The sequence below is a fragment of the Falco naumanni genome, chromosome 5, assembly GCF_017639655.2.
Source record: "Falco naumanni isolate bFalNau1 chromosome 5, bFalNau1.pat, whole genome shotgun sequence".
Classification (NCBI taxonomy): Eukaryota; Metazoa; Chordata; class Aves; order Falconiformes; family Falconidae; genus Falco; species Falco naumanni.
Window position 1 is genome coordinate 23,555,881 of NC_054058.1, and position 13,673 is coordinate 23,569,553.

The following is a 13,673-nucleotide window of genomic DNA, read 5'->3' on the forward strand; positions in this document are numbered from 1 at the left end:
AATGGGCCTTGGTGCCTGCACAATGGAGCAAGCTGCTAATGCTGGCTGACCATACATTAAAGAGAGTTTTGAGAACAGTAAGCTGGATCTTTCTACAATGCATAGGAAAAAATATGATGTGACGTATCATAAAAGGTGCTTGTCTACTCAAATGATTCTATAAACTGACTGCATATGAGACAAAGCCACCTGACAGCTACACTGGGATGAAGTAAACCTTGTAAGACTGAGGCAGTGTAGGAGACGTGCTTCTATAAACACTTAACGCTCCCTCCACAAAGATCAATTCTTCAGTGAAGAGTCAGCAAGGCTGTTTTGCACAGATTTTCATCCTGTCCAATATAGTTATTTCACACTAAAAATTTGGCTCCTTATAAGTAATTATCTTACTTGCCATTGTAGCAGTGTCAAACTGTTTTCCCTAACATTTTTCTTTCACATTTCAAAAGAAGCCAATCTACTCACAAGTTTTATAAGCTGAGTGAGAGAGGAGATTGAAAACTGTATCGATCCTATTGATGTCCAGTCCTTCTAGGGAATAAAAGTTTACTGCTTTCCTGTCTCTGATTATCTCTTTGTGGGGATGTGGAACACAAGCTGGGAAATAGTACTCCATGAGAGAGAAGACAGGCTTCACTACAGAGTTAAGAAGCTGGAGAAGGCACGAAGGGAAGCATAAAGAAGGAAACAGGAAACTGAAGGTAAAATTGGAAGAGCTATTAAGTGGGTTAGGAGTCCAGGGTTTGTGGAAGGTCATACAGCTTTCTAACTTCTAAACATGCAGGTTTAACCTTGCAAAGTGTGGCACAAGACAGACATAGGTTTCATGAAATTCCTAGTATATTTTTCAGGGCAACATGCTGAAATATGCTAAGCTCTCTCCATTCCCACTGAGAGGAATGCAGAGACTGAGGTACCTTTCAAAAGCTGTTTTTCAGAAAATAGGAAGATATAATTGAAAAGAACTTATAGAAAAGGTCAAACCAAGGGAATTGCTCCATTGTCCATACATTTCCAGCCAAGTAATTCAGCCCAGAGCTTTATCTGTTGTTCTGCTGAGTTTTAGGTCAGGCTCCTGTTTTCACATTTAAGGAGGGAGCAAACAAAACTCCCTACATCCACATGTATGTCTTTGGAAGACTCTATCACAACAGACACCAAGGCCCTGATTAGGCATCTGTAAGCTCTCATGTTGTACCCATGAATGCATGTGGAAAATCTCAACAGCATGATCAAGATTTAACAAAATAGAACGTGAGATTTTGACTTTTTGAAATTAACTGGAATTTTACCATTGACCCCAGCAGGACCCCAGACTCAAAGCTAGTAGTTACCCTGTGTTGTAGAGGGGCTAAGAACCTAACAGTCCGCTTGAAATTTGAATGGCCAGTACTTTTAATATTAACCCAGTAGCTTACATCATTAAGTTTAAGGAATGACCTCTGAAATCATCACCTAAAATTTTCAGCTACAAAATTGACTGATTTGCAGGCAACATTTCCTTACACTGTTCTTTAATCTGTACTTTGCTTTCAGTGTAAAATGGACAACACTAAGTATCTCAAGATGTAGTTGGAGAGAGGGGATCTTTAAGTCTGGATTTCTAAATTAATAAGCTGTGCAGATTTATTTCCTAATAAAGTGAATTTTAATTTCCATGACCTCACTGTGGATTTAGGAGATTTTTCAAAGTGTTGTCTACTTGAGAAGAAAATGGCCTCCTATTTCTGCACTCCTGTGGAGATGCAGCCCCCAACGGGTTGTCTACAAGCACTCTTCCTTGGCTGAAAAGGCAAAGGCCAGGGAGTAGAGTTATAACTGAGTCAGACTTCACTAAAGAAACAATGAAGTGGCTCACACTAAGTTTAAAATAGATATTTATATCCTACCCCACTTACTAAATTCTTCCTTCACTCTCAGAAATTGAAATGTTGCATCTTTTCTATTCTTTACTATCCAGAATTACTCTTCTTTTTGATCTGGCTAGCTTAAGCTAGAATGCTCTTTTCATGGACTGGAAAGGTTACTGCACAAACCAGAATAGATACGGTTTGAAATAGCCACAATTACAGTGGGAATGTTTACAGACTGTTTCTACATATAAATATTAAAGCCACAATGCTTCTCATAGGTGTGACCTGTAGTAATTGCCCAGTCAACATCTGCCCCCAGAGTAGCACAGACCCCTCTGCAGAAGGAAATATGCATCGCATCTCAGATACCTTCTTTGCCATACGGCAAACACTGATCAGAGCTGACTTCTATCCACTTTGTCAATATAACACAAAGAGGCAAAAAGACATGAGACAATAATGCTCTTAGGATTGTTTACAGCAGTTTAACAATGTCTGCCAGCTCAGGTGTTCAGGTATTTACTAAAACTTTGTATTTCACGGCCTTTAAACGTAAGTGATATGTCTTTTTTGTACAAACTGTAATTCCACCTCCTTAATTACTGAAATCTTATCTGCAGTGCTAACTCTTAACTTTTATAGTCTTGTCTAGGAATAACTGGGAACTGATGATAACAAATAAGCCTTTTGTTTCCAAAGCAAGCATTCTATCAAAGCCATACTATAAAAGGCTAAATATATGGATGCCTCTAACAATAATGACCATAAATGTATATTAATTGCAGGTCTCAGTTCATCACACTGTCTCTAAAGAAAAAGCTCAGAAAATCGGTGAAAAAAGCTGACAATACCAAACAAAAACCAACAGTTAAAATCCAGGTTGCTGCAGGAACACCATAAAATAATCAGAACATCTGCAGCAGTCATGATAGAAAATCATTTAGCAGTGAGTATATGCTTTTGGCTCCTGTTATTAGCTAACTGATAGCTGAGTTCTGCATGATTCACATACAGTCACTTAAATGACGCACAGACCCAAAAGGGTGGGGATTGGCACGGTCTTTCATAACACGTGCCTTTGGAGGAAATGATGGTAACTTGTGGACAGGTTTCACAATATTAAATGGTATACTATGCCAATATTTTCGTGTTTATTTCTGATATCTTTTACACTCTCCTATTTCCCCTGAACTACCTATTAATCCTTCAATCACAAAAAGACTGGAGGAATGTGAGCTAAATGTGATAAAAAACAAGTATAATATATATAGTCACAGCTGAGCTGTGACGTGGTTTTGCCCAGTTCCTTTTCTGACTCTGCTTCTGTTCTTCCTCATTATTTTATTAATCTATACCCTCTTTTCAAATAAAGGCAATTTTTGTGCTCTGAGACCCAGACTCTTCTTGTGGCTTAATCTCTACTCTTTATCTTAGGCATTAGAAGGAAGCTAGAGTCACAATTCTAATCTAAATTTACAAGGATAAAGAGACAACTGCTTGCTGTTCCACACAGAGAATATCTATTGCAGATAAGCTAAATCTTCAAAGGGAAATCTTGTAAACTCTAACTCACTGGTGGGTAGAAGGCAGCTTCTGGCTCATGTTTAAGAGAGAAGCTGATGTTGATTAACAGTGCAAGCTGCCTCAGTCCAGATTATCCTTTTGTGTGCTTTAGGTCCTCTTGAGTTAAATTGCATCATGCATTGTAGCACATCTTACCACCTTGGAGAACCAGGTGTCATAATATGCCAGTCTTCAAAGTTAGTCACAGTCCAGGTTAGCCTTCACAGGCAAGACCGATCTCTGTGTGAATTAAATTCCTGAACCATAAGGTATTGCTGCAAAAGTTGATGGCAAGAGCAGAATCCAGAAAGACGTTTATATCTGGTTTACTGGTGAAGGCTAAGCAGGATTTTAACTCCAACAGTATAATTGTATTGCTGCTGAATTTCCCAACATTAGGAATTACAAAGTAGCAACTAAAGCTACTGAAACTTCCAGAATTAGGACAAAGGACAAGATGAGACTGTATTTAGATTAAAGATAATATAATGTTTTGACTAAATGTGTAACCATGATCGATATCAATACCAGAGTTAGAAGACTTTATTGTAATACTATTATGATAAAAGTCCTAATCAGGAGCAGTACCATCATGAAAAGGGATTTGGGAGGCCTTTCTTGTAAAACCTACGAGCTGATCAGCGCAGTGCCTTTGTAACATTAATGCCATGGGTAGAGCACGCAGTTATCTGTCACAAATACTTTTACATCAGTAATCTGGAGATGTACGAGATATTCCACTCCTGCAGAGAGAGTCTTTACATGACATTCTGCTCAACAAAGGTACATTGCAAATCTTCAAACCAATAAGCCACGTGCCATTTATCAACATTAAAATATCAACAGAAAGTCAAAATTTACATTTGATTTAACTTTGCCAGATAAATCCTCCCATTTTCCCCACTAATATTATTAATTAACTAAATCTCCATGCTAGCAACCATGCCTTCACTATATAGAACAAGAAAGAAAGCAAAAGCCCTGAAGTTTCAACATAGCTGTAGTAGATAAGCAGGCCTTTCAGCTTATCATTTTCGGATACGTACCCAGTACAGTACATCTGTCCAGCCCTCCATTGTGATGCACTGAAACACCGTCAGCATGGCAAAAGCAAAATTGTCAAAGTTCGTAATGCCGTGCTTAGGTCCCTCCCAGCCTGCTTTGCACTCTGTGCCATTCTGACACTGCCGCCCATGTGCAGACTGGGGGGCACAGGGAGATGGATCATCTTCTGCAGGTGTATCTTAAAGGAGAGGAGGGAGAAAAAGGAGATGAAGATAACTAATTGCTGTTTGACACACTATGATAAGTGAGTGAAGTATATCTGATTTTAACAGATACATTTTGTAGTTGATTTGACAGATTTTTCTAGGAATACACAAGCAACTATATTCATTTTAATGGGCAGAGGGATGTTTTGCTATGCTTCACTTTCTTTTTGTAAAACTAATGGCCAAGCTGTCAAATTTTACAGTCAAAACTGAGATGGACTTTTTTTTAAAGCATATCCTCATATAAGGAAGAAATCATGCCTTTCAACGTGAGAGGGAACATTCAATCAAGTGCGTTACATTTCTTTAGGCTGCATGTTATGACCAGTGTTTTCATACTTCAGTCACTGGCATTTGGGTTAGTCTTGGAAAGGAACTCCAGCACTCACTGGCGCTGCGTTGAAGGAGGCTGAACTCCTGTGGCAGACAGGCTTCAGTGCTCTGGAGATAGGTTGATATGGTGGTGGGCCACTGCTAAATTACAGCAGAGAGTGTCTGGGGCTCTGCTCTTTCAGAGTCTAGAAGCTGTGTGGCAGTTTATCATTAGTCCAGCGGCACTCAGAAGCTCTATAAGACCACTGCTCGATTATCCACCCCTTACTCTGTACAGGTGTTTCTAAAGGTCTGAGAACCCATACACCAAGCCTGCCTAAATGCTTTGATATATGAAAAATTCCATAAAAGACATTTTTATAAGCACAAAACCTCTTGCAATAGGATTTTTTTAAATACACATATTTCAGAGCTTGGTGCTACATTTATAACAGATACAGATATGTATGTGTGTGGGAGCAGGTAATTATGTTTGTTTCTCATCTTACATGGCAAAAAAATGCAGTTTTCCAAGAGTTATGATCACATTTTGATTATTAAAAAGCATGCCAGAAACAGCAATATTAGAATTAGAGGTTGTAATGTAAATAATTCCAGACAGTAAGGGGAAAGATACACTTCAAAGGTATAAACCAGACTGACAATTCATTATAGTTCTAGTATCATTTCCAGAAAATGACATCTGCTGACTTTATAAACCCAGAAAATACAGAACTTCTGAAACAATTTCCTGTGATACAATATTTTTTTTGGTTATGAGCTGAACTGGATCCTAGACATTAGCACCCACCACCACATGGGAAATCACTGCTGTTCAAGTTCAGTAAATCAAAGGAGAAAGAGCAGATGATTAGATAAGTGAGTGACAATACAATTGAACTATTTTGAAATTTGAATATTTCTTTCTGTAAATAATTTGAAAGTTATTTCTTGCTAGACTTCATGCAAAAAGTTTTTTCCGATTAATATAATTTTGCTTTTTTACTAGCTGCACTTCTAATCACAGTCACAGTCTGTGATTAAAAAAAAGGATACTACTGGGCCTCAATTAGATATTCCTTTACAGTGATACTGGCTTACAATGACTATGTATTTGTGTACAAGATTAATAATAAAATGTAAGAGTTGTTCATTTTCCTGATGCCATCTCATTTGTAGCTCAGTCTGCTAGTGGTGAACATCACTACTTTAGTGTTGCTTGAGCCTTTGGGTGATTTGTTAAAGAACTTAGGCTGGCTTGTAGTACCAAAGGTCCACATTAAAAAGTCCACTGCTGTGTTTGGCAGGAATTCAGACAGTTTTACATACAGCCTTTACAGTCAGGCCAACAACTAAGCGCCCAAGATGAGCAACCTAAACTCAGTGCTGGAGACAGTCTTTCTGTATCAAAGGTGATTCATAACCAAGAAGCAGAACAGTGGAACCACCACTGTGAAACCCCAAAACAAGTACACAGCACAGAGCAACAGCCACCTGTGTCCTGTGCCAGCACAAATGCCCCACTGTGTATGAGGAAAGCCTCCCTCAGAAAGTCTTTGTGTGCACGACAGTGTTTCCCTTACCTATCAGTCCCCCTTGAACATGGTAGCAGGTCTTATGCATCTTCCCCATGAATAACTCCAGTCCAATGATGGCATAGATAATAATGACAAACAGCACCAGCAGGGCAATGTGCAACAAAGGGACCATGGCCTTGATAATTGAATTTAAAACCACCTGGAGACCTGCAGAGAGAACAGAAGGAAGCACTTACCAGCAAGAAACAGAATTTAGAGACTTTATAAATAATATGTCATTTTTTATCTCATTCCCCTTCACTGAACTCATTATCTTGATGATTATAAGATGTACATTTACATATCACGTTCCTCCAGAAGATCCCCAACATTTCACAAATTTACCATTGCACCCTGGATCACAGACTAAAGTAAAACAGCTATTACCTTACCTGTCACCAAAATACCACCACCCTGGGGAGGGAACACATTAGGTATTTTGCCTGTTCTTGAAAACCAGACCTAAGGTGTTCCCCAGACGGTACTGAGGAGAGTTAAAGCATGGGAAAACCAAAGAACAACCAGAACTGAAGCAGGACAAGGACAGTGGGAACACGCAAGAAGGTAAGTGCAGGGGTACCATAGAGCTGCACTCCAGAGCATGGGGAAAGATGCCAAATTGAAACCATGTCCCTACTCTGATTCTGGGTCTGTCCAGAGGTCCAGCCAGTGTCAGGCAGCACCCGAGATGCTGAAGGAGCATCAAACCCATACTGACTGAGAGCTCCCAGCCCTCTTAGGATCTCCCTGCAGTCCAACTTCAGTCTGAACAGAGGGAGAGTCAGAACCAGCAGTGCTGGTTTTGACCCAAGATTCAGGGATCACTCTGTAACAGAGATTGTCCAGGTCCCTAGAAAGGGGTATGAACAAAATATTATTACATAGCTGTTAAGGCACGAGGCTGGTATGAGACACAATCATGAGCGAGCCAAACACTTCCAGAATGGCATAGGGAAGGTGATTTGTAGCAGTTTGCTGAAGTGCTAAGCAGCTCTACCCTCAGATGCAGTTGACTCAAGCTGCAGATTCATGGGCCTGCCTCTGTCTACTCCTCATTTGCAAAACCAGAATAACAAAGCCAGCCTCACAAACCTTTAGTAAGGATTTGCATTTACAAATGTCTTAAAGTTGTTATCACTGGTAGCAGTGATGGCAACAACTGTCACTGGCAAGTTATTAATGTTGGAAGTATTGAGAGACCTCTAGAACTCTATATTCTACAAATAGCCAGATCAGAACAATTACGAGCTCATGATTTCGCAATGATTGAGCACCAGAAGCCATTAATGTCTCCTGCAAATGCTGTCATCTCCTCAGGGAAGTTGATATTAGCTGTGATTTTTGAAAAAAGTGATTCATGAGTTGTGAATGTCTGTTATACATCTGCCAAGAGAGTTTGCGATAACTATTAACTTTTAAAATCTATCATCTAAGATCTTACATTTTCATTTTTATTGCTTTTTTTTAAAAAAAAATCATTTAAATACTTTCTAAAAGGGATGACGCATGTCTTGACAAGCACTTCCACTTGTAGACAATCTACTTGTCAATTCACAGCTAAGGCTGTGCCTTTGCATTTTCTCCCCAGCCATGTAGGAGCGCAGCAGAAGCAACCAAAAGGTGGTATCAGTTGCCAGGCCAGTAAGATAATTCACTAACTGCTATTAATCCAAAGGTGGCTACTAGCATCCCTCTAGTCAGAACATTTTTTTAGGTGTCTGCAGTCAGTTCAGTCACCTGTTAATGGTTGATGCTACTATCCAAAGGGAGTGATATTCAGTATGAAACATTCTGGCTTTCATAAAGAGATCCTTGCATGAAGTACAATACTGCCAGGATTAAAACTCATCCAGTGCAAGAGTGGGCCATTCTGCTTGCTCAAAGTTACCTCTAGGTAACTTATTCTGGATAAGCAATGTCTCTGGGGAAAAAATATTGCTGTGATTACGTGAGGCAGTCAGCCTTTCTCCCTAGATAGTCACCTCATTCAGTCTATAATTCTAAATATATACAGAAGATTGATTGCAGTCCACATCAACGTCACTCCAATACTTTACAGCAGTTGAGAATGTTACATTCACCAGAAAATTAAAACAATGTCCCACCTTCTCCCAAACAAGGTATAATACAAGAAAGTTAAAAGACTACAGATGGCTATGAACCTGAGAAAACCCAAAAACTTTGCAGATTGAAATATTTGTAAGTTCAAATAAATCTACACAAAAGCAAAGAAAGGCCTCTAATTTAAGTGATTTTAGGAGTCTTATTAATCCAAAATGTAGCCAAGATTACAAAGTTAAGAGTTCTAATAAAATGTCTGATGTAATTTACCCTTAATTATTGTTATTAATTGATTTAATATTCATCATAGGATATACCCAGTGCTCTTGAGAGGGTACTGAGGACAGACAATTTTGAACAAAAAGCTCTTTCATTTTGAATATAGCTTCATTATCACCCACACCATGAAAGTGCTTCAGTGTACTACAGATGTCCAGAGAAGATAACACCCGCACAAACCAATGCCCTTTGTGTTAACAAAGCAGTGTTTGTGAAATCAAAGGCTTGCACCCTAACCATGAGATGACAAGAGTTTTAGACAGTCTAGGGGAACATGTACCACCAGAACATTTACAGGAGCTTCAGCTAGCTTAATTAGAGAAAAGCTTCTTGAGGATAATAAACCAACTTAGAGCTATTGAATACTGTTAGCATGAACCGATGTGTGCTGTGCGGTACCCTGTTAGGGCAGTCCGTTTTTAAATCCACATGACTCCACTGATTAGCAAGCTTAAATACATTACCATTAAAGTATTCAGAGAGTTTCTAAAAGTTTAAAACTGCTAACTATGCAACCACTTCAGAAATGTCCTCTTAGAAGACGTAATGAATGCTACTTGTAGAAGGGCAAGGGGTATATACACATCACCACACTCCCCGCATTGTTATTATAGCAAGGTTATTGCTGCAATATAGCTGCTGCTAGTAAATTACTTTATTCTCAGTTCAGGCAGCCACTTGCAGCATGAAAAGCTGTTGCAAGGAATGGCATGAAGAACCAAGCCTGGACAATCAGAAAAGTCAGTGTGGTAGTAAGCAGGGAGAACAGGGAGAGCAGATAAAGAAGGATTAAAGGAACTGGGGAAAGCCATGGGTAGGTCGAACAAAGAGAGATACTTTTATATTAAAAACCCCTCATGCTTCAAAACACATCAAATCTGTATTCTGAAATCTGAGAGGTGCAGATCAGTGTCTGTGGATGATCGGATGCATTTCTAATCGGGGTAAATCAAGGCAAATTATGCCCTTACATGCAGCCACAAAGCTTTTTCTAACCAATGGTGAGAAATTCTGCACACTTGTACGTGCTCTTTCCTTGAGCAGAGGCAGAAAAGAGTGTCAAACTGATATGAAAAAAAATTATCTGTCCTGTCTCAGGCATGCTCTTAATCTGTGACACACTGATATCAGCCAGTATGGGTGCTCACATACAGGGGGCAATACAATTCCACTTGTCTGACGCTTCCTGTAATACACCATTGCACACCTTTGACATTTTCTCCCTTGTGGAGGTAAGGCTTGTGCTCCTAGCAATGGGCTGTGCAGCTTATAATCATAACTAAATCAGAATGCCTGGTGACCTGATCAGGCTGCAAAGCTGTTTTTCAGGTAGGTGGTGCCAAAACTGCCTTCCCACAGCAGAGTGAAGAGCTGTGGTTTTACCACTGCTCTACAGAGGCTGGCAATGCCATCATTGACCAACATAAATTCAGTCTCCTGAACTTACGTTCTGATAAGAAAATATAAAAATAAATGGTTTTCAAATATTTGGTATTTTAAATGTACTTATGCATTCATAGAAGCTCTCTTCATGTACTAGACCCTCTCCAGACATCTGTGAAGGCACAGCATCTGCCTTAAGGAACTCACTCCAGGCTGGACAAGGAGAAAACTTCACAGAGGTTAGGGAAAGCGCCACAAAAGGGACTGTTTGCAGTTTTTCAGCCCGCGTTTTTCTTCTGTTAATAATTGAAGATCTTAAACAGCTCTTAGTATTTATTTTAAAAGCACTTCAGTTTACCTTTAAAAAAAACCATCTTGGCTGCATTCTGTTGGCAGACACTGACTCCATAAATGTTTTAGTAAGGAAAACATGTTAGTGCCATTCCCTGGGCTTACAGAATTTAGCGTTTATTTACACTGATAAAACATTTTAAATATTTATTACATGGGAACAACATTGCTTTTTATACCAGGTCAAGCCCTTTTCAGCCTCTAGAGGACTGCGTCAAACCAAAAGTTTAGGGCACAACTGGGGACTAGAAGGAATACAGAAGAAAGAAGGAAAAGAGGTTGTAGGAAGCAACACTGATCTGTCTCAAAGCTATGAGAAATACGCTGTTAGGAATGCTGCAGGTATTTTAGAGCTATTATATGATGCTGATTTTCTTCCAGGAAGACAATCATGAGAGAGGCTGGTTGCTGTATCATCAATTCAGGCAGTTATTGAAGAACGTGTTTATCTCTAGGCATGTAAGTGTCTGCACCTAAAGCAATGGGATTACCTACACACCCCATTGTGTACTTACAAGCTTTTTTGGACTTCAACCAATGCACAGCAAGATGGCACCAAAACAAAACAAACAAACAAACAAAAAGTATACCAGGCCCAGCTGCTAAAATGCACTTGGCATTGTTGTGCTGTGGAACATATCCAAAGAAACTAATGGTAGGTTGGTCTCAGAAAAAAACATTTCAGCCTTTGCAAGCAGAGCTCTATCTCACATTTTCAAGTGTCTTCAATTTTGGATAAAACTTGGTTTGCGGGACAGGGTGGTTTCCTGTTCTCATCATATTAGTAGTACAGATATTCAGAGAAAGCATATCCTAAGTCAAAACCCTTCATTAGTTTTGCAGGGCTATGTTCTGCTTACATCACGGTGTTGCCTGAATCAGGAGTATGAGCAGGCACAGTCTCATACAAATGACCTTCTGGGAATGAGTAGGAATAAAAGGGAAAGGAGAGGGCTTTCAACTCCATCCATCCTTCCTCCACCTCCTGATACACACACACAAACACACAGATTTTCATACTTAAGCCAGTGCCAAAGGTGTGGGAGGTAATTATTTTTCTGCTAATATAGTTCAGAAGAAAAATACTACTTTCTGCAAGCAAGGAGGAAGCAGGGGAGGATTTGTGACTCAGCACAGCGCCTGAGTCAGATCACTTCTGGGAACCACTCTTAAGTGGTAGAGTTTATGCAGCATCCCCAGCCACAAGCTAGGCCTACCCACAAATCACAGTTACTTCAGATGATACACTAAGAGACTGCCACTACAGTTATCTCTATTTCCAAAGCACAAGCAATATAACCAGTAATATTCCCCAAAGTGGATGTTTATTGCTTAATAAAATAGGCATTGGCTAAGAAAATGGAAAAATATTAAATATTCATAAATATGAAAGGCTTTATACCAATTTTAAAGGAAGCCTGGAAAAAGACAGACATTTTTATCACAAAACTGTCCGGTCATGGCAAGATATCTTGGATAAGTACATTCTGCAATGATTTGTGAGGGAAAACATTAAGGACATTCTTCAGCAGTGTTGCAAAGGGAACTCATATGGCACAGTTCAGATAAGGACAGCTGTACAGTAACAATTTGGGGAGGTAGCCCCTTACTGTCTTGCTGGAGTCTTAAAATATTAGTGGCAGATTGCTAGATAAAGCAAATTCTGTGGGTGTAGTGCAGCGTTCTTGGGGCTGCAGATGTCATTTCTATTTCAAGAATAATAAAGGTGGTCTTGGAATAGGAAGGAAAGACATGACGCAGGAGTAGAAAACTAGCTGAAGTGAAAAGAAAGAAAAACCAGGGAAGAGAGTTTTTAAGCTGAACAGTGACTATTTTGGAGAAGGTAATGCCATCTAAACATATACAAATATACAATTCAAAACCATGTGCTGGAATGCATAAAAAAAGAAAGTTTTGGCATCTGTTCCCAACGTTCTCATTCTTCTGTTTTCAAACCATGTTTTCATTGACTTCTCAAACTGAAATACATGCACACATACAAAAGCAGATTCATACAAATGGGCATGTGTACACAAATACTATTGTTTTGTACTTGTCAAGTCTTGCAAAACTGCCCTTGCCTCATTCGTTGAGGCGAGAAAGGAATAGCAGAACAAAAACAAAAGCCACAACAAAACCCAGCTCTTTCTTCTGGATCCTTTCTTCTTGGGAAGCAATTAATCTTCAATATCCTCTGCTTGTCAGTGACCTAACATAGGCAGCCAGACAATACAGCTTGCCCTCAGCATGGTGGCCACTCAGCTGCAGTTTTTGGGTGCCTGAGGAAGATGGTTGGATAAATGTACACACTGCCTTAGGCTTTTTGCCTCTCTGCTGGAAGAAACCTCTATTACCACTCACAGAGGCATCCGTCTCCCCTCCTGGGGACTTCAACCTTTTTTAGCAGCTTTTTTTCAAAGTATGTAAGTATTCGCTTTCTTACAAAGTTGCTTGCTGATTAGAAGACCTTGCCATCTTTCCAGTCCCAGCACATCAGATGGCTCCTACAATCTCAACTTTATTTTCCAGCCATTTGATCTTAGCTCATTTCAGCTGAGGATGAGGTCCACACAAGATATACAGACTTTGAATGTAAAAAAAAAAAAAAGTGGAAAAAAAGAAAAAAAAAAAAAAAGATGTAGTGTCCCTCCCATGCAGCTACCTGCATACAGAGAAGGAGCATGGAGAGAAAAGCGGCAACTGCCTATCTGCTGAAAACTGCACATCACAGAAAAAAGACCATTTTGAGCAAAACCACAAATGAAGTTCAGTAAATTTACTTTGAGGCTGTTTTGAACAAGGACCACAGTGTGCTGTAAAGCAGTCTTACACTGAGATGGGGGAGGGTGAGGTAAGGCATTCACTGCCCGACAGGGATTCCTAAAGATGGGCTGAAGGTAAGGCAGGTAAAGGGCATGCAGGAGTCCTGGCAGTTCCTAGGCCAGCAAGAATCAGCTGTCATGCTTTCCCAGGAAATGGCTTTAATTTTCTGCTGATGGACAATCATGGGCTCTCCAAGAAAA

The 13,673-nt window shown here is 39.7% G+C and overlaps 1 protein-coding gene across 14 annotated transcripts in view; it reads right to left on the reverse strand.

The window, feature by feature from the left end:
- The window catches only part of CACNA1C (calcium voltage-gated channel subunit alpha1 C), a 441,725-nt gene that overhangs the window by 164,888 nt on the left and 263,164 nt on the right, over positions 1-13,673 (reverse strand). For all 14 annotated transcript variants that reach the window (XM_040594360.1, XM_040594355.1, XM_040594352.1 and 11 more), the window contains exons 6-7: positions 6,583-6,744; positions 4,463-4,659 (exon numbers count right to left, since the gene is read on the reverse strand). In XM_040594360.1, the coding sequence (XP_040450294.1) occupies positions 4,463-4,659; positions 6,583-6,744 (359 nt within the window). The remainder of the gene's footprint in view (positions 1-4,462; positions 4,660-6,582; positions 6,745-13,673) is intronic.